General features: G+C 38.0%; 1 protein-coding gene and 2 pseudogenes across 1 annotated transcript; all 3 read left to right on the top strand.

The window, feature by feature from the left end:
* Positions 1-13141: 13141 nt before the first annotated feature.
* LOC145973740 (uncharacterized) lies at positions 13142-13678 on the top strand. Its single transcript, XM_083103319.1, has one exon. It carries the CDS (start codon positions 13142-13144, stop codon positions 13676-13678), a length of 537 nt encoding a protein of 178 aa, XP_082959445.1.
* A 1560-nt stretch (positions 13679-15238) lies between these two features.
* On the top strand, positions 15239-15930 carry LOC145973742 (uncharacterized; annotated as a pseudogene).
* A 5266-nt stretch (positions 15931-21196) lies between these two features.
* On the top strand, positions 21197-22746 carry LOC145973743 (uncharacterized; annotated as a pseudogene).
* Positions 22747-23109: the final 363 nt, after the last annotated feature.

Consider the following 23109-nt stretch of genomic DNA (forward strand, 5'->3'; position numbering starts at 1 on the left):
GTGGCTTTTAATTGTGCTGGTAATTATTAATGTGATAAATGCGGTTTCGACTTTAATTCCGGTCTCGATTTCGAACACCTGTGTGTGTTTACGATGCGTGAGACAGCGCGTGTTTTTGCGGTGCTTTTTCCGCGAGGAATCCCGAGGTTCTTAGAATCCTCGGGTTCTCGGAATCGACGGTCGCTTTCGCGGAATTATTTCTTTCTTGCTGCCACGATTTAAGGGGGGAAGACCCTCCAGACAACAGGTTTTTCAATAATTTTTTACAAAAAACTGAGAGTATTTATTACATTGAATGAAATTACATATTGACATTGATGTTCAAATGTATACACACAAATTTTTTTATAAGAAAAAAAAACAAAATGGCGGCGCTACAGCTGCTCAAACTTGGCTCCTTCAATTTGCGCTGTGGAATGCCCAGCCCCTTGTAGTCAACTGAAATCAACCAATCAAAAGTTTTTCATTAAAATAAGTTATTTCGCTTTGTATGTACCTATTTTTAACGAAAAAAAAAAATGAAAATTTGAACACAAAAAGAAAAAAATTACACTTTTTTTTTTATAAACAAATTGTTAAAAACAATATTTTTAGTAATAATTATTACTAAAAATATTGTTTTTAACAATTTTTTAGTAATAATTATTACTAAAAATATTGTTTTTAACAAATTTTTAGTAATAATTATTACTAAAAATATTGTTTTTAACAATTTGTTTATAAAAAAAAAAGTGTAATTTTTTTCTTTTTGTGTTCAAATTTTCATTTTTTTTTTTCGTTAAAAATAGGTACATACAAAGCGAAATAACTTATTTTAATGAAAAACTTTTGATTGGTTGATTTCAGTTGACTACAAGGGGCTGGGCATTCCACAGCGCAAATTGAAGGAGCCAAGTTTGAGCAGCTGTAGCGCCGCCATTTTGTTTTTTTTTCTTATAAAAAAATTTGTGTGTATACATTTGAACATCAATGTCAATATGTAATTTCATTCAATGTAATAAATACTCTCAGTTTTTTGTAAAAAATTATTGAAAAACCTGTTGTCTGGAGGGTCTTCCCCCCTTAAAGTCCGCGTTCGGTCTATTATAATCGGTGCGCTTTAATAGCGGCGACGGATGCCGTGATATGGAAATACGCTTCTTAACAAAATACGCGGCGGTGGAGGCCGTGATAATTGGATGCGCTTATGCGTTCGGTGCGGTCCATATACGCGGCGGCGGAGGCCGCGATATTCGGATGCGCTTATGCGCTCGGTACGATTGATATACGCGGCGGCGGAGGCCGCGATATTCGGATGCGCTTATGCGCTCGGTGCGATTGATATATGCAGCGGCGGAGGCCGCGATATTCGGATGCGCTGATGCGCTCGGTGCGGTTGACGTACGCGGCGGCGGAGGCCGCGATAATCGTATGCGCGTTGCGCTTTGACGACGGCGGCGGAGGCCGTGATAATTTACTGCGCGATGCGCTCGGTGTTAATTTATGCGCGAAATAGGATCGCGTCGCGAAGGATGGAATACGCGGTGCAGCTGGATCGAGAACACTCGACTCGGGGCGGCTCAGAGCTCCACCTTCCGTGATGGTCCAGCTGCGGATTTGGCGGATGCACTCGTACGTTGGAATCGAGATCACTCGGCCAAGACGGAGCTCGCTCCACCTTTCGTCCTCGGTAATTCGTGCTCGGTAGGATTTTCTGGATTGCTGCTGAAGCGTACTGCTTAGAGCGGATCAAGAAAATGGTGATTAGACGCCGAAATGTGCCCTTTTTATACCGGCTAATTGCCCGCGTCGGCGCGCGGCGGTATAACCCCTTCCGAACGGTTTTTCGGAAACGGTACGGTCGGGCCCGTTCGGAGGGGTTCGGGTTGAGCGCCGAACGCGGGTTTTCGCCAGTCGGCGGTTCGGGCCACCTCGGCTCTGATCGGCGGTGTTCGGCCGTTCTGAGCCCTTAACAGCTCTGGGCCGTAATGAAACGATTAAAAAGGTGGGCGCACCGCGCCCCTGCCTCTGCCCGGCGGGTGTTCTGCCGGGCGGCAGCTTCCGGCTGGTGTTCTGCCGGGAATTCGTAACGATGCATCGGGATGCATCGTTACAAAATTATCCATTATATATACAAAAGTCATTTTTCTTCTTATTTCATTGCTTGATTTCATATTTTCACTTTAAATTCAAGTTTCTTTGATTCTAAAGTTAAATTTTCAATATGTTGATAAATTAGAAACGTAAATTAGAGATTACCGACACTGCAGACGGTAATTCAGATTTCTGTAATTTCAAAATTAATTTTTATTAAGAATATCATTAGTTTTGAATGAATTGCCATATATTACAGCATTAAACACTGTTTTTTGATATTTACTGATATTTAATATATAGTATGGCTATATGAATATACATATAATCAAACGCGTTTTATATAATGTTTAACTTAGCGAATTAAATAACCGTTTTATTCCCAAGGAATAAATTATGGTAAGCAGTAAAATATATATACGTATTGTAGATTAATTAATATTTTGATTAACATAAAATCTACTCTAATAAGCGCGTATAGGATAATTATTAATTTGAAAATTTTATCCCTGGTGAAAATTAAACGCTTCTCGAAGTGTCAAAGAAGCGTAAACGAACAGAATAAACGCTTCTTAGAAGCTTCATTGACTTCCCATTAACTCTTCGCGATTTTAAATCTTCGTGTATATTTCTCGAACGCTCCATAAAGTGTATACGAAGTATTCCGTTACGCTTCTCTTACGCTTTAATATTTCATGTGTTAGGTCCCGCAACAAAAATTTCTTTATTCACTTAAATATGCAAGACTTATATTCTATATCATTATAATATTCCACAAGTTAACATATAAAATACTTCTTTCAATGCTTAGTAGCATATTACTTTTAATATTCTTGAGAATATACATATAATCCTTCTTGTGTTAAACTAGTATAAGCTTAAAGTTACCTACATATAATTAAAATTAACTTTAACTGTCGACATAGGATAATGATGTTACCTACATTACCGGCATAAGATAATAACATTACCGACATATGATAATGACATTACCTACATTACCGACATAAGGTAATACCAACATGAGATAATGATGTTACCGACATTACCGACGTATTGATCGTATGAACTCAAGGCTAAATACAACGCGCTATTTTCCTTATCGCTTCCTGGAAGCGCCCAAGCGATTGCATTTCTCAGAAGTGCTCGAGCCTCGATGCATTCCAAACTTCAAAGCTAAGGAATATTCCGCTTTAATATTATTTCATATGAATATTATTAAGAGACACTTTATATTCTCAAACGAATTTACCATTAATGCGTATATATTAGAATTAAGTACATGCAATAATTCTTATTAAATCAGCTCAAGAACTTAACTGTTATAAATATTAACTCCGAAGAATAAAGATTGTTGCACAAAATTATATTCGCATGTATCCCACCGCGATATAAATTAGCTGCAATAAATTACTATCAAATGGATCTAATATATTATAAAATGAAATTAATTTACTCTTTTAACTCTATCCCACCGCGACATAAATGAAATTATTGCACGCAAAAACATTAAGACATCTTGAGGATTCACCAATCGATATTCTATGTACAACCAGTGACGATTCAACGTGACGTTACTTGCATTCTTTCAATAAAATAAGTAGAGTTAGAAATAATTACGTCAATTTGTTAAAAACAATTAGGATAAGCGTATACATAAACATATATATATACATATATATATATATATATATATCCCACCGCGTAACCATATATATACACTCAGTTCAAAAAAAAGCGGTACACTTAAAATTTGGGAAAAAATCACCAAATTTCAAATGACGATAACTTCGTAAATAATAATGATAGAAAGGTCTGTAAAAAATGAAACTGAAGCTTGGAATCTCTACTTTAAAAACCGATTTATTTCAATGTTGCGAGATAAATTTATTTAAAATGGCGGATGACAAAGCAAGAGCATGCGAAATTGAAAAATAATGGTTCGGGTTTGCCACGGCACATGGCGTGAGTCAAATGTCGCAACTCAATGGGATAAAAAGCATATGATAGTACAGAGTTTCTTCTTTAAAATGCTTTTTTATTCATCTCGATACGATGATTTTTCGCCGAGACATTCGCATTTGAATAAGAAGACAGCTTTTTACTTTAAATGCGAATAACTCTTCAAAAACATCATTGTATCGAAACGAACAAAAAAACATTTTAAAAAGGAGACTCTGTACTCATATGCGTTTTATCTCATGAAGCTGCGACATCAAACTATCGCCATGTGCCGTTGCGAACTCGGGCCATTTTTTTTCAATTTTGCATGCGCTCGTTTTGTCATCCGCCATTTTCAGAAAAATTGTCGTACAAAATTGCAATCATATAAAATTTCGAAAACTAGAAATACGAACCTTTAAAATGCTTTTTGTAAAATCCTTCTAGCTGTATTAGGTGCTGAGATATTCAATTTTGAATTTTTGGCAACGCCGAATTGTAAGAATAAAAATTCCGTAGTTCGCTAGTACCGTGGTATCTTAAGAATCCAAGCCGTACTCGTGGTTGTGTGCGTATGTTGTTAGTGAGTATGCGTGCGTGCGTGTATGTGTGTGTAATTCGTGCAAGAGGTGGTCACACACACTACTAATACAGTGTCCTCTCTTTCTCTCTCTTTATTACACACACACATACACATACTCGCGCACAAATGTACGTACAAAAAGGGTTTGGAGTCGTGAAATACCGTGAAGCTGACGAGCCACGGGGTCCTTATCTTTGAGGTGAACGCACACAACACACACGCGCGCGCGCACGCACACACGTACATACATATAGACGCATATACATATACACGCACGCACACTCACTAACACATACACACGCACACGTGCGCCTGCGCGCGGACCCACAATCACTAATACGCACACAACCACGAGTACGGTTTGGAGTCTTAAGATACTGCGGTACTAGCGAACCACGGAATTTTTATTCTTGCAATTCGGCGTCGCTAAAAATTCAAAATTGAATATCTCAGCACCTAATACAGCTAGAAGGATTTTACAAAAAGCGTTTTAAAGGTTCGTATTTCTAGTTTTTGAAATTTTATATGATTGCAATTTTGTACGATTTTTCTGAAAATGGATGACAAAACGAGAGCATGCAAAATTGAAAAAAAATGGCCCGAGTTCGCAACGGCACATGGTGAGAGTTTGATGTCGCAGCTCAATGAGATAAAACGCATGTGAGTACAGTCTCCTTTTTAAAATGCTTTTTTGTTCGTCTCGATACAATGATTTTTTGGAGAGTTATTCGCATTTACAGTAAAAAGCTGCCTTCTTATTCAAATGCGAATGTCTCGGCGAAAAATCATCGTATCGAGATGAATAAAAGAGCATTTTAAAGAAGAAACTCTGTACTATCATATGCTTTTTATCCCATTGAGTTGCGACATTTGACTCACGCCATGTGCCGTGGCAAACCCGAACCATTATTTTTCAATTTCGCATGCTCTTGCTTTGTCATCCGCCATTTTAAATAAATTTATCTCGCAACATTGAAATAAATCGGTTTTTAAAGTAGAGATTCCAAGCTTCAGTTTCATTTTTTACAGACCTTTCTATCATTATTATTTACGAAGTTATCGTCATTTGAAATTTGGTGATTTTTTCCCAAATTTTAAGTGTACCGCTTTTTTTCTTTGGACTGAGTGTACATATACAGGTTGATTCTAAACAAACATTTGTCTTTAAAATATCGAATTTTTGAGTGAATTCTAAGACGATTTTTCCTTTTGTAAAATTTTGCCCGGAGCTTAGTTTTTAAACTATAAGTGAAAATAGTTAACTAATTACGGAACGAGTACGAGAGATAGGCAGAAACGGGAGCGTCCGAAATGGCCACGTTCGAAATGGCCACGGATAAATTTGACCACGTTCGAAATGGCCACGTTCGAAATGGCCACGTTCGTAATGGCCACTCGTTCGAAACGGCCACGTTCGTAATGGCCACTCGTTCGGAACGGCCACGTTCGGAACGGCCACGTTCGAAACGGCCACGTTCGAAACGGCCACGTTCGAAACGGCCACGTTCGGAATGGCCACGGGAAATATTGAATAAAGTTCGATTTGACCACGTTCGTAACGGCCACGTTCGAAACCGCCACACGTTTGTAATGGCCACGTTCGAAACGGCCACGCTCGGAATAGCCACGGGAAATATTGAATAAAGTTCCATTTGACCACGATCGGAACGGCCACGTTCGGAATGGCCACGGGAAATATTGAATAAAGTTCGATTTGACCACGTTCGTAACGGTCACGTTCGTAATGGCCACACATCCGTAACGGCCACACGTTCGTAACGGCCACACGTTCGTAACGGCCACACGTTCGTAACGGCCACACGTTCGTAACGGCCACGTTCGTAACGGCCACACATTTGTAATGACCAGTAAATTCAATTGGTTAATTTCTCAAGGCTTAAAGCTTACTACACCTATTGTAGACTCGGCTTAATAATTACAAAGTAATAAATAATTACATTTTTCATATGTGAAAAAATTTCCTACTTTATCAACTGTGTGCATTTGCGATGGGAAGAACACTTTATATTTTTAATGTAGTGCTGATTACGCATACTTTATGATTTATGCCTAAAATGATGTAAGGCCGGGTACACATGAAAAAACTTAAGCCATAAGCATTAAGCCATAACCGAATTTTTGAGTTTATCCTCTTACGATGACTTTATCCATAACCCCTTATATAAATTACCAAATGTTTATATGACTGTTGAGTGCCTGCAGGGAATCGGTTGTTTCATTACATTGTGGAAACTGATAAATTCGGCACAAAAATTTAAAAAAATGAGCAATCAACCATTGCCAGGAGAAATGACTTATATGCTTCTAAATAGACTTCATGTAAAGGATATTGATTATCCGCAGACCTCTGATGCTATACCCATGATATCCAAGCTGAATTATGATCCTAAATTTGATAAGGCATTAAGGTAAGAGTATATAAAAAACCAAAATTATTAAAATAAAACTTTGGTAATTGTTCAGAATCATTACTCATTCTCAAAAGTTGATAAAATTATACTCATTCGACGGCTTTTTCCACTCTAATTTACCGACATCTCAGGTACATACGGACCAAAATTTTTAAATATGTGTCATTTATTACTTAGACTACTAAACTCAATTTTCACAGTTTCACACGTTTTTACTGTGCAGTTCGCTATTGGATATGCATAAAGTTACAAAACACTTATGCAAGGCTAATGTCTTTATGACGTGATAGCTTTAGACGTCATGTTGTTCTAAGAAGTCGATAAATAAATATATAATTTTTTACTTTTTCTTCTTTCTCAGTATATAATAGACTTCGCCATGTCTGTTTACATCTATACTTCAACCGTAGAAAAGGATTTTTAATTCTATGCAGGCAATAAAAAATGCCACATGCCAAAAAATTACAGTGCCTTGTCGATAAAACAGATAGATTGAAGGATTCCCTTTAAGCTCTTCCGCTGACAATGAATAAATCCGACTAAACCGGATTCGTTCTTGCGACATGGTTAAGATTTATCAAATTCCCGAATTAAATCGCTAAAGATCATTTAAAACAATTAAACAAAGATCGATATTTCTATACTTGCTGCGGGCTTCCGAAGTTTACGCGGACGGACTGTATCAATTTTAAAATCGTGCAATCTAATTCCCCAAAGTCACACGAATCGTAAATGTAAACACACGCGAGAATATTCTGCGAGAACAATGGAACGCAAAAACTAACTAAACTCGACAACGAAATTGAACAATGACGCGACGACTTTTTTTCGTAACCTGAGCAAGCACAATTCAAACACGACACGAAACAAACGAAATATTAGCGATCATATAATATAACCGGCAACGCAAATATTATTTTGTTCCTCAATTTTAATTTTACTTGGCACACGAAATTCCATGTTTCCCACAGATAATCCATGTAACACAAATTACATAAAAGTTATAGAATTTCCCTGGAAGAAAATTTTATTAGCACAAAATCATCACGAGAATATCACAAATATATTCAATATCAATGTTCAACAGTAGTCAAGCTCAATTTTTATTCAAAAATTAGTAATCACGTGAAGAGAAAGGGTTCTCGTTCTCCTAGCTCCATCTATCTTGCTGATTTGATTTTATTGCCTCGTTTTAATTTTGTCAGAATCCCACATTGGGCGCCAATTTGTAATCGTGCTTTTCTTGGACCGTACGGGGCCGCACGATCGGCTCCACAACACACCTTTGGCGCGATCCGCGATCTCACGTCTCAACTCTAGAATACTCGCGAAAATTCTCTAAATGATTGAGCGCCAGGTATGGGAGACCGTACCATACAAAATTACACAAAAAATATCGACATTAAACGAAAATGGAGACGGAGAGGAATACGATGGATTTTAGGATGTTAATCAGCTCGATAGCTCAGTAATGTAACGGAGAGAAGGTTGGGTCAATCAGAATGAAGGACAGGAGATCGAGAACAAAGCCGAAAATAGCCAGAACATATTTGTAATATAGTAAAATAATGTATTAAAACAAATAGGGAGATAAAGATAAAAATACAGTGCGTGATCGACGCAATTAACGCAGCGAAATCGATTAATAGGCTCGCAGTCGATGAAGTTACGAGGTAGGACCTATGCCCACGCGCATCGATGTGTGCGGTGGTTATCGAGCGCGAGCGAGATGGATCAAAATACAAACGAACGACCCGGATGAAAAAAACTAAACAACGATAAGATACCATCGAATTAATACAATCGCGGCATTTTCGGTCTAATTTTCCGTAAAATATCTCGGTCTCGATCCGCGCGACAACAATCGAGTTCGCGAGCCCGCGCAGCGTTCACAGCAGGCCGCTAAAGATTGCCGCAAATATAAACGATAATGTCGATACTCATTCACTCGGTATACGCAAAATGATAAAGACGCAATAATGAATTTCATCGAGTTGTGTACGAAATGCGTAGAAGCGCGAACTGATCGATATCGATACGTAAGTTATCGCACGAGAACACAAAGAACACGATAGCTTACAACTCAATTACATAAAGACGCAAACACAAGATTTACAGAGTGACTGGCGGCGGCGGTTCCTGGAGAAGTCGCGGTAAAATGTCCTAGGCATGGATGGATCGATCTGCTCATCGATCGTCAGCAAACGCGAAATTAAAGAATGTATCGAACGGACTACGCGAACGAAACCAAAACCAATTAGAGCGATGCGATTATTATGAGCGTTAATTACGATCCATCCAAGCACGGCATGAAATCGGTGGCCTCACAACTTGGTCGTCTCAAAAGAGTCTCGGACAATTTTACGATAGTGACAGCGGGTGTGGAGGTTTGGAGGCTACGTCCTCTTTTATTGAAAGCTGGGCGGACAATGAGGAGAAAAAGGCTCACGGGAGACACGCCGGTAGCGCATTATTCTGATCCTCGCTTGGCAAATTCTAATTGGCGCAGGGTCGTGTCGCGCCGTTATCAATTGTCACGGCTGTAATTAGGCCCTTTCAGCTTATGAACGACATTTATGGCAGCGTTCGCTCTCGCTCCGCTGGGATCCTTCTCGGACTCAGGGTTTCCGTCCGCCGGTCGTTCACGTAATCCTGGCCCATGTTTCAAAGTCCGGGCCGGAGTTGATGTAGCAATGCTCCATGTCTCTCACGTGTCTTTTTGTACAGAGTGGACTTCCCCTCATCGACTTTACAAATTCAGTATTTCGTCCTCTTGTCGGGAACCCTCTTGGCTGCTAGGAATAATTAATAGAATTAACGGCCGATGTTTTGTTCGACAGTAGCGAGATAATTATAATATTGAAATGATAACCTGACTTGACGTGCTCCCGCGGCTTCTAGCCAGGGCTCCACTCTCTGTCTTCTAATTTCCTGCGCTGATTCGCTCCAATCTTCCTTCAGACAATGAGATAGAATTTTCCATAGTTTAAGACACCGATTCTCGCCGCTATATCGAGATCACGTGAAAATTCGTAAACGCGCGTAGCGCAAACGCAGGACCGTTACTTCTCCGCTATGGAAGGGACGCAGACCCCGAAAAAGACTGCCATGGTCGATTTTCGCCCCTGTGACGGACGGTTCAGAAAAACGTCACGTCACAATATATATTTTTGTATCTCTTTATTTACGTTTTTTTACAATAAGTTTTTATTAAAACACAGAATAGTACCTGATTAAAATTTAATTATTAATTAATTATTAATTAAAATCGCATGTCAAAGATCTATGATTTTCTTCTGTCATTTAAAAGCAGTATTAAATAAATCTTTATCAATAGCAATTACGAATTCTTGATATTTTACTATTTATTATTTGTACAATATAATAGAAATGGCAATACATAGGCATATGAAATTGCTGAAGAGTAACGATTATTTAACATTTGTTTATAAAGTTATTTGTTACGAAATGATAATTATTACAAATTTGGTTAATACAAATGCAAATTTTCTGAGGATTTCTATTAGATAAATAAATAAAAAATTTTTTTTGCAGAAAGAAGTTAGAAAATGTTTAAGTTTCCTGTCTATGTAATATGTTCCTGTCTATGTAATATGTTAATTTCATTAATAAAATAATAGAGGAAATATTTATCGAGCAATATTTATCATAAATTGTTGTATGACGGATTAGTCTATTACATTATGTACACGGTGTGTATAGATTAAGGTATCTATACATTTCTTAATTTAAAAAACTTATATTAAATATATGTTAAATATATTTAAAAACAAAATTATATGTGTTCAACTTCTATAGTTTTATAGGGGTTTAATTAAATATAATTAAATTATAAAATATTTTATAAATATTTTTGTTTTTTAAAACAGTAATTTTTCAAATGTATTGTCAGATAAACAGTTTCCTTGAGGTAGGAATATCTGTTGCCCGCAACTAAAAAGTCGCTCTACTGGCTGGATGATGTGTAACGTTGTATTATATACGTCACAATCGCGCCATGGAAGGTCGCGGATTATATCTCGCTCCTTACAAATACGGACGAGGAGCCTCAACGAGAAAAAAAAAAACGTCAAAGAGACGCTAAAAATGTCGCAGGGCGCAACTACCAACGTACAATTGCTGCAACTGGCAAAACGTATACGCATTCCATATTTTAGAGATGTTTTCATGCGCAACTCATTACCGATCAGTGGTATATATCAAAACGAGAGCGGCATTGTATTTGGATAGCGTCGAAGGACCAGGTACTCATTGGGTAGCATATGCAAAGAGGGGGAATCGCGCTATATATTTCGACAGTTTCGGCAATCTTCGACCACCGAATGAATTGGTGCGATACCTCGGACGAAACGTAACGAAGATACAGTACAATTACACACCTGTTCAAACTTACGATCAGAGCATCTGCGGACAATTGTGCTTGCAGTTTCTTCGAACGGTCGATGCATGCGAATTTAAAGACAGATATTGCGCTATTTAACTCAGTATTCGTTAAACAGTTTTGTCGACATGTCTATGACATTCACGTTGACTGGGAAGAGTAGCGTTCTCACGGCAAATTTCTTTCCCACCGTAGATTTGAGCGACGATGAATACGAGCTCGGCCTAACGGATTTTGAGACTTATCACACGACCGAATGTGAATTCCTCGAATAATAAATTTTACTTTGGTAAAGACGACGCGCAAATTATGATTTCCGAGGGATCGTATGAGTTGCAAAATATACATGAATTTTTGAAACATGCAATTTTACGGAGACGTGATAAGAAACACATTGAACATGAAGATGGAGAATATCCGATAGTGCTCCGCGCTAACTACAATACGATGAGGAGCGAGATCAAATGCGCCTACAGAATAAACTTTAGCAAGCCCAACAACATTGGATCGCTGCTAGGATTCTCGAATCGTATTCTCGAGCCGCGAAGATGGTACGAATCGAACATGCCGATTAACATTATCAACGTGAATATTATCCGTATAGAGTATAACGTGACCGCGGGTACGTACAACAACGGTAAACTCGTTCATACGATACATGAATTTTCACCGAGGGTACCACCGGGATATAAGATATCTGAAACGCCTGCGCAGATCATTTACCTACCGATCATTGCGCGGAGCATTACGGATTTAACGTTACGCGTTGTCGATCAGACCGGACAATTGCTTGATTTTCGAGGAGAAGAGATCACCATAAGATAGCACGTACGACGGCTACGACGATAACGTACGTATGCGACGTATGAGATGCTCGTGTTGAACGGATCGAAGGACGTGAGAGATAACACAATCTTTACGAGGCCAGCGACGACAACAACAACAACGTCGACGTTCGCTAATATCCAATCATCCAAGAAAAAGAAACTCAGTGCATCGAACGTTGCGTTTTTACAATCTTTGGGATTCGCGATGCGAAACAGCTGAACGATGACCGACATTCTCAACATCGGTGACGAACCGATCTTTGACGATCGTATCGTCAAGCTCTAGAGTCACGCGTACAACCCGTTCGCCAATACAACGTTCGGACACAGTGACGAGATAAGAATACCCATACAACAACAGGATCTGTATACATTGCCGTATGAGAGTTTCCTATACATCGAGGGAGAACTAACGAAAACCAAACCAGCTGAAGGAAGTGATGTGATACTGGGAAATAATTGCGTCGCATTCATGTTCGATGAGATTCGATACGAACTCGATGGCGTTGAGATTGATCGCAATAGAAACATAGGAATAACTACTACGCTCAAACACTATGTAACAGTATCATCCAATAGAAACGTGATTATGAGGAACGCCGGCTGGGATTCGCCGATCCATGCGAATGGACACTTCAATTTTTGCGTACCGCTCTACATGTTATTGGGATTTTGCGAGGATTACAGACGCGTGGTGATTAACGCCCGTCACGAATTGATCTTAATACGATCGCGCAACGACAACAATTGTCTGTTTGAAGATTCGACATTGGAGCCTGTGATCAACATATTCAAGATACAATGGCGAATGCCACACGTGCTGTTGAGCGAGATCGAAAAGCTGTCGATGCTGCGTGCTCTGGAAAGCGGACGATATCTCAGCATGGGTTTTCGCTCGTGGGATCTGTACGAGTTTCCGCTATTGCAGCGTACAACCAAGCATTCGTGGGCCATTAAGATCGCGACTCAGTTGGAGAAACCACGATACGTTGTCTTCGCTCTGCAGACAAGCTGGAGAAATATCATGTCTAAGGATACGAGTCGATTCGACGACTGCAAATTGATCAACGTGAAACTCTATCTGAACTCGGAATGTTATCCATACGACGATATGAATCTGGATTTCGATAAAAACAGATGGTCCATTCTCTACGACACGTACACGTGCTTCTGCAAGAACTACGGATATGAGTATCTCGAACCAAGTCTCACCGTCTCGACGTTTCTACTTAACGGTCCGTTCGTGATTATCGATTGTTCTCGACAAAACGAATCGGTCAAGACCACAACCGTGAATGTGAGATTGGAATTCGAATGTAAGGAGAACGTGCCGATGAATACCACTGCGTACTGTTTCATCATACACGATCGCGTGATCCAGTACAATCCGTTGACCAACGTTGTACGCAAAATCACCTAAGCGATAACATCGACACAAGAGAGAGGGGAGGAGGAGCAGGATATAAATTAAAGTGTTGCGAGATGATTTTAGAGTTTGTCATTCCTTTCGACTGATGCATCGGAGAGAAAGAGAGAGATCTCGTCATGTCTATACCAACGTTTGTGGATCTGCAAGGATTTATCATCGACACACTATTCTTCGTGAAGGAAGCTGCAATCCTGAGAAAGATAGGGATGTATGTGGGAGGAGGTCGGACGTGTCTTTACGCCCATTTGATCAACGAGCGACAGAATCCATCCGTGGCAACGGCATTGACGCATATCCTGTGGAGAGAGCATTCACACATTTTTCAGCCTAACGAATAATTGCTAGAAAACAATATTCGCAGACTAGAAAAATATGTGAGGCGCAAGTGGCTGGATCGGGAATCGAACCCGAGTTTTCGCTTTCCGGGCAACTGCTCTAGACCACTGAGCTATCCAGATCTCACACCTAATGCTGCTTTTTAACACAGTGATATGCGACTCCAGAGCGATGTTGGTATCTTGCTCGATGGATGCAATGCCGATTGCCATGGAGGATCCTTGAAAAGGTCGCTCGCTGACCAAATAAGTGCCGGTGGAGGTATTCGCGTACATGCTGGCTTCCGACTAGCCTTCCGTATAAAACGGCACCGACGAGCACAACGCCGTAGAGTGACCACATCCCCCAAGATCCCTTTAGTATATACTAAAATCCCCACTGTACCAAATAGCAGTGGCGGATGGACCCTAAGATAGGGCCGGGGCAGGCCTCCAGAGAAAGATAGGGATGTATGTGGGAGGAGGTCGGACGCGTCTTTACGCCCATTTGATCAACGAGCGACAGAATCCATTCGCAATGTTGTATGTTCTCTCACATTATTTTTTCGCAAGTCCTGTACCGTGGAGCGTGCTTACAAAATCTGACCAACGTCAAGTTTCATGGGTGATTAGAAATCATCATGGATTACAATGGGAAGATGGAAACGTCCCATATGACTTGGCTCAGCGTGTAATTACAACAGCTGTCGTTGGTACGATACACGAAGAAGAAGAAGAAGAAAAAGAAGAATCATCTGTCGTGTACGTTAAAGGACTTGAAAAGCGAAAATGGCTGACCGATATACTAGGCGATGTGGGAAACGGCTATATTATTGAAACCTTGGATGCAGACTATGAAGATATTGATTCTCTAAATAAATTAGATATTACCAATAGTATGCGATATGGCAAGCATGTTAAGAATTGCGTATTACAAAATGTATTTAAAATATTTAACTGGTGGTCGCAACGCCAGAAAGAATTGCAAGAAAATAAAATATGTAAACATTAATATGTTTTATCTCTTATTTCCCCTCCCTAGACCTTTCCTTGCGTTTCTAAGAATTTTTTTGTCTGAGCGTCGTCTCCCCCTTCTCCTAAAATTCAAAGTGTTAGAAGCATTGATCCCCCACCACATTATACTTTTGGAAAATGAGCGTCATGTATACTCGGTTAATTCTTGTACGATCAGTGTCACGTTAACCGCTCGTGGTTCACTTTTCATAACCTCAGATAAATGTACTACGTCGAAAGAAGAGGCAGCAGCAGCGGCATCGGAAGATGCGTGAATAATTACGTACCGAGTCGTGATAAAATTCCATCGTTTGAGAACAAATGTGACGAGTAAGTTTCGTTTAACTTTTTTTTATTTTTTCTATTTTTACAAATTGTATTATTACTATTATTTAATTTTAATTTTTTCTGTAGCATTTCGTTCGAGCGTCGTGCGATTCGTACACTAGGTAGACGATATGCATTGACAGCTACGGAATTCAAATTCCTCGAAATTGGTATCAACGTGGGTCCACCGAGTTACGTGGAGATTGCCATAGGAGATCATCGAGGAAAGGAATTGATATTATCTCTCGAAACGTGGAAGGGACTCTACGAGCAACGTCGCAATATTCAAAATTTCCTTTGAAACGACTCTAAAAATGACTACAATTTCATAAGCGTTGGACCGCTAACAGTGAGAGTTCGTACGATTAACGACGTCAAACTCATAAGTCTCGAATCTTCAAGCGTATGCATGATGATGATCGAATCGACGTTACATCGTATGTTTGATCTCGATCAATGCATAGATGTAACTTTTGATCGATTGGATAAAATTATCCAAACAGTTGATGTCAAGTTTACGCAATTCTCCAATATCGCGTCCACTGTAATAAATCCGAAAGAAATATTAAATGTAATACGCGTGAGTGACGCTTTCAACAAGCATCAGCTCGTCGATTGCGAGCTGGCAGCTTTAGTTTTTAGTCCATAGTACGTAAGAAAAATATATAAAACAAGAATAAAGAGTTTTAATAAGTCTAAATCATGATGTAATTTCTTCGCACGTATTTCCATCCGCCCAATCCTTCAAAAGAATACCTCTATTTATATTGTTTATTAAATGGACATCGGTAATATTGTTTATACTTGCGATAATACAGAGATGACAGAGAGAGATAAAGGGATAGAGAGAGAAAGAGAGAGGGATAAAGATAGAGGAATAGAGAGAGAAAGGGATAGAGAGAAATTATTCTGGGTCGCCATTTTTTTATATTGTTTATAAATTTGTGCGACGCGTAATTTGAAAAAATCTAGAATTATTTATATTAGGTGTGTACCGCGAGAGCACAAAGCAACCGAACATCGGCGCTGTTAAAATTTTTCCTTAAAAAATAAAATAAAATAAAATAAAATAAAATAAAATAAAATAAAAAAAGGGAAAATGATTTTGGGTTAGGCCCAAAATCCTCTTCAAAGGAATACCGCTGTTTTTTGTTTATTCTTGTCATAAAACATCCAACACGTGCGTCCCCCCGCTCCGCAGCCCCCGCGCCACCGAAATCCCGCGTGACGTCATCCCCCCCGCTCCACTGAGATCCCCTCGCACCTCCCTGAGAGGACCTGAGTTAGAACCGGCCTATACCCTCTACTAATGTCCGACGTTGTTGCCGTCTTCCACGTATAGCAGATTCACATGCTTATCCCGCTTTTGCTCCGTAAGACGTATCGGAACAATGCCTTCGTTTTCAATGCTGTACACATTGATCGAAACGTCGTTAACAAGTTCAAATTTTTTAATCTGATTCTAGCGCATTCAGCTAAATCTTTGTTCAGATGCGCATTTTAACCTTGGCCGTTATTTTTTTTTCGCATTTTGTCACGTATATTTGAAGAAAAATCTAACGTGATTGCATCAGGAGCAACCGTACATCGGTGCTCGATTTTAGCGCATTCAGCTAAATCTTTGTTCTGGGGATGATGATGTCACCGCAGCCGTACATCGGCGCGACAAAATTTTAGAGGAAATTAAAATGTTGCGTCAGCAATAATCCCCTCTACATCGCAATTTGTGATACTATTTGAATTAATAATAATTCTAATACGATCAGTATTGCATCAATCGCGCATGTGAAAGGTTCACTGCTGAAGAAATCAACATGAATTTTTACGTTCCGATTCGAAACGGTAAAACTCCACCGTGTATAAAACAAAAATACGTCACGTAAGATTCGATTATTTAAAAAAATTTCTTTTTTATTAATTTTTTAATATTGTGATCTAATTATTTATATTTTTATAACATTCAGCCTCGTTGTGCGACTCGTATACTTGGTAGAAGATACGCTCTAACCCTGACGTTGTATAAGTATTTGGACATTGGAATAAGCGTTGGAGCTGTATCGTACGTGGAGCTGATTCTCGGTGATAATCGAGGCAATCAAATAGTGTTGCTTTTTTCAACGTGGAATTTGTTGATGCAGAAGCAAGCAGACATTGACTGTTTTCTACAATCGAATTTCTGCTCCCCCATTAAGGATTGGAGATCTAACGATCGAAATGCATATTTTGCATCAATCAAAAATTGTAAAAATCACATTATGCGACAATTCTTTGTATATGAAACCACAAACATTATTACATTTATTTAATTATGAAAATTGTATCGATCATATGCACAATTGGTTATGCGAGAATACCTATCTCGTAAATGAAAAATTTAAACAATTTGAAACTGTATTACAACGTAACAATATTACTACTGTATGCGATGTTGTAAAAACGATACGCGAGAGTGATGTCTTTAACAGCGAATCATTAATTGATTGCGAATTACTAACATGTGCTGTAAATGATATTCTTTACGATGCGTGTAATAAATAATTATTTTTATTTCATCTGTGATTTAAATTCTTTCCTTCCATACGAATAAGAATAGTTGATAATTTTCTCAACACGCTCCACCAAAGATGTAAAGAAATGCTGAGGTAGATGAGACGTAATGCTCTAGTTAGAATGAGACAAAAGATATTAAAAGATATATAATGAAGAGAAGTCTGCGACATTAGAATATTATTTCTTTCGTTATTATTCTGTGTTTCGTTGGTCACGTATAATGGCTGAAGAAGACGTTATTATCATTGATGACGATACGGATGATGATGATTATTGGATGGAGAGAAAGAGAGAGAGGAGAGAGAAATGGAGAGAGAGAGAGGAGAGAGAAATGGATGAGATGGAGAAAAAGAGGAGAGAAATGGAGGAGGAACCTGATTTCCATTTTCGGATTAGTCAAGATGAAGAATTACTTCGAATAGAGCGGGAACAACTTTCAAAGAAGAATCTGAAAACTTCAATCGTTCAATTTATAAGACATCAAGTGCTTGGCTTGAAAAAACCTCGCACAAATTCGTTGAGGATATTTCTCCTAGCTGGAGAAATATGTTCGCGAGAATTTGTAAAATATCATGAATGTAAATGTTTCAATATAGAACTTAATCATTCTAAAGTAAAATGTATTGGAAACAAACTGCGCGTGAAAATCTCGAATTAATAGAAGATTTTGAAAAACTGGGAGAAGATGAGCATGAGAATATACTACGGCGGAACTTGGAAACGTTGAAGGAAAATATTTTTGTCGATGTGTAATAAATTTAAAACACTTAAAACTATTATGTTTGATTTTAGAGTTTACGCGATGATAAAAAGAAATATGAATACAAACCTGTATCAAAATATAAATTGAGCGTATTGTATTAAGATGAACTATGGAAAATATTGTAAGTAACTTTCAATTTATAATACATCAAAAATCCTAAAATAAATTATTAAAAACTATTCAAATGTATGTCTTTTTCTGTTCCAGGAGAGGCCCCCCTCAGCCCGGAGCATCGCCTTTTTAACCTTCCAGGAGCGGTCTCCCCCTGAGCCCGGCGCACCCCCCCCCCATATATATATTTTATTTTATTATTTCTTTATTATATATTATTATATCTTATTATTATATTATTATTTTTTTATCATTATATATTATATATTATTATATATTTTTTATTTTTATATTAAGCACACACACACACACACACAAATGTATTACACAGACACATTTTAATAAATTTTATATATTTTAATTTAAAAAAAAAAGAAAAAAATTGCAATTATTTATACACCTTTCCTTGCGCTCCCATCATTTGGCCATCTCTCTCTCGCGCTAGTTGTAAGTCTCGCGATATCTTCGTTGCGCTCTCTCTCGCGCGTTAATCATAAGTCTCGTTATCTTCGGCACGCGTCATTGTTCTTTCGCGCTATCTCTTTCTCTCACGCTTAGATAGAATAAGTATAGTAATCTCTCTCGCACGCGCTATGACACAAAAATATATTTACACTTTAATAAATGTATATTTTATATTTATAATTGAAAAAATGTATTTATTTACACACCCTTCCCTTGCGCTATCTCTCTCGCGCTAGTTATAAGTCTTTATCGTTGTCTCTATCACACTCGTCATTATTTTCGCGATATTATCGTTCTCTCTTTCATACGCGCTATCGTTCTCTCTCGCACGCGTTGTTCTCGCAATATTGTTCTCTCTCGCGCGCTAATTGTAAGTCTCTCTCTTTCATATGCTCGTCACTCATTCACTCACTTACCTTTGCATTGTCCTTCTCCCACCTATGCGTCATCTTACAATGCGTCGTCCTTGTCCCACGTTGACGCCATCCTTGTCGTATGTTGATGCCATCCTTGTCGCACTGTCCTCTTCATACACTTAGCGCTATCCTTTTCCCACACGTAGCGCTATCCTTCTCACACCTTCGCATCGTCTTCTTTCCGCGGATCCCCCTTCTCCTCGCGGACCCCTCATCCATCGGTCGCGCCGCGGATCCCCCTTCCCAGCGCGTGACGTCACTCGCCCGCGGTTCCCTCGCGCCTTATCCCCCCTGAGAGGACCTGGGTTAGAACCGGCCTAGCTATACTACTTAAGATAGTGGCAATTATTTGACCTTGGATAGTCATTTGAAAGTCACATGAAGAAAATATTTACTTATAACTAACCGTAGGTTGGCAGCAGTCGGGAGTAAAAATGTATATGGTCACACGTTCACTAACACTGCGCCAATTTCAAAGATTTAGTAGATAAAAGATCTAGAGTCGCGCATATTCCACAGTTTAGTCACTTATTATTAACGCGAATTATTTTTATTATTAGAGAATTCGTCCCGTTTTGCCTCTTTTCTATTCTCCAACTAAGCAATAATTTCAATCATTTAATTATAATGATTATAAGTAGATTGGGTTGAGTGTATTTATAAATTGAATAAAGGAAAAATATAATTTTACTTTACTTTATTGTAATTTATATACACACGCATACACACGATATATTAAAGATTGTTTTGCGTTTTTATATTTATTTATTCATTTATTTACATATTTATAGAAGACAGAAATTAAAAGAAATATATAATTTAAATAAAAAAAGAATTGCAGAAGAGAATATCAATAATGAGATAATGCAGATTAATACTAATTAAGACACAATACAAGTAGATCAAGATGAGCGAGCTTTGCAAGATGTTTTATGGCGAATTAGCTGCAATGGGTACTGAAATAGAGTTTAATGAGGAACAAATGACACATACATTAAATGATAATGAATTGGAAAGAATGTTAGAAGATGACAGTGAGACTGAAGAAAATGACACTTTAATAACAGATAGCAATATAGATGCATGCCGTGTAAAGAATGGTAGTATAAGAATGGTAGCCAGGAAAATGTATTGTAGATTTTGTTTATCTTTTTGAACAACTACATGAAAAATTTGATGATCATTGTCATGGAATAGAATGCAGTTTTCGCGACTTAACATTTATTAGTGCTCGTGCGCATGGACTAATTTTGAAAGCTTTGTCTGGAGTGAACCACCTCCTGAGGAAACTCTAGATGTGAACACAGGGGCAGTGGCTGGAACTGGTACAAGATATACACAATTACAAGAAAGTTGTGCTGCTATGAACATAGAGTATATGGCAAAAAAAACGTATGAAATAATACATGAAATTACTGCTGAAGCATTCGCAAAAGCTGTTGAAGAAAGCATGAATGCTGCTGCAAATGAAGAGCGTGAATTAGCATTACAACGCAATGAGGTAATAAATGGAATACCACATATAGCAGTAATAGGTGATGGAAGCTGGATGAAAAGATCATATAAAACAGGAAGATATGATTCTTTATCAGGTGTACGCACAATATGTGATGTGCGAACAAGCAAAGTGCTGCACATGTCTGTAAGAAATATTGTGCAGTTTGTGTAAAAGCAGAGAAGTTTGGAAAAGAACCTACAAGTCATAAATGTTATAAAAATTGGGGCAGAGATTGCAGTTCAACAAGCATGGAAGCAGATCATGGAAGGATTTAAAACAAGCATTGAAAAACGCGGACTAATTTATTCTATATATGTATATAGTAGACGGAGATAGCAGCGTATATAAAAAAATAATACAAGCAAATTCATACTCCAATGTTTTTATAGAAAAAATTGAATGTCGGAATCATTTATTGCGCAATTTGGCATCAAAAATAAAAGAAATAGCGAAAACAAGAGGATGTTTTGGTAAAATAAAAAATGTTATTGGGAATCGTGTACTTCGAATTAGAACAGCTGTGACAAAAGCTGTGGAGTGAACCGTTTGGAGGAACAGAGCACAATGCAGCAAAAGATTAAATCTCTAAAAATGGATCTAGATAATGTAATAAGTCATGTTTTTGGTGAATATTATATAATGAATGCGCAAAGATAGGATATTTCTGTGATGGATCTCAAAAAGAAAACAAAGAAAATTATATTCCACAATTGAAAAAGTGTGGACTATATGAAAAGCTGCAAAATGCATTAAAATATATTAATTGGAATGCCAAAAGTTTATTGCAGAATAAAGACAGTAACAGAGTAGAAACTTTATATGAAACGCGTTGTAATGCTGCAGTAGTTGCATTTAATACTGGCAAGTCTATAAGTCATCTAAGCTATATTTTGGAAACAAAACCAGGGGAAATACCATCACAATTGGAAAATGAGAAGAAAATAAGTGCACGAAACACGAAAAAACGATCGACATAACGGAAAATAAGACATGCAGACAGAGATTATGGTCCGCAGGCTGATAAACCTGATGCAACATCAGCCGAATTAGAATTAAGAAGAATGCAACATATGCATATGCTACGAGATTGGTAAATGAACCGAGTAGCGATAGAAAAAGAAACTAAGGAACAAGTAGCAAGCGGTATTTGGAGATATTATCGCACGAAAATGATCACCGCTTCTCATTTTGGACACATATATAAAATGAGAAAAAGTACTTCTTGCGCATCAAGAGTTAAAGTAATAATATATCCACAACAATTAAATATGGAATCAATGAAACACGGAACAGAATACGAAGATGTTGCACGCGAAAGCATAGAAAGTGCATTGAATATTAATATTAAGCGTTGCGGATTATTTATAGATTCAGAAATACCATTTTTAGGCGCTTCGCCAGATGGTTTAATAGGAGATGATGGAATTGTGGAGATAAAATGTCCTTTTGCAGCACGATTCTTAACACCAGAAGATGCGATTGCAACAAATGTCTCAAATCTACAATCGTTATATAAAAATGAAAAAGATGAAGAAATAAAACGCAATCACATATACTATTACATCGAAAAAATTGTATTCTTAAAATGCATACTTTTCTAAGTCCTCTTACTAGATATTCTTAATGAATAAGAATATATTCTTAATTCGTGACTTCTACGCTTGATTTCCGCGTGCACGATATGCGTGCTGGTGCTGTGCAATGCATAGTTATGTTACATGTTCAGTATCCGTGCTTAGTGCTTCATATTAAAGATAGACAATAATAAATACTTGGAAAGAAAGGATGAATTAATTAAGTGGCTAGAAGAAGAAGATTTAAGTGACCTGACGGAAATATAAGTAAGTATTAGAAGTATTTTAAATACTAATATAATTATAAGTAAGTATTAGAAATATTTTAAATACTAATATAATATAATGTTAATCTTTCTGATTAAACTAACCGTTTTCGAGAAATTCCAA

This window comes from Camponotus vicinus, unplaced genomic scaffold (assembly GCF_025532165.1).
Source record: "Camponotus vicinus isolate PSW18456_S1 unplaced genomic scaffold, iyCamVici1.0 SCAF_6, whole genome shotgun sequence".
Classification (NCBI taxonomy): Eukaryota; Metazoa; Arthropoda; class Insecta; order Hymenoptera; family Formicidae; genus Camponotus; species Camponotus vicinus.

Bases quoted from the DNA above. Each gene is read 5' to 3' on its own strand.
- LOC145973740 (XM_083103319.1), top strand. From the start codon at position 13,142: ATGGGTTTTCGCTCGTGGGATCTGTACGAGTTTCCGCTATTGCAGCGT.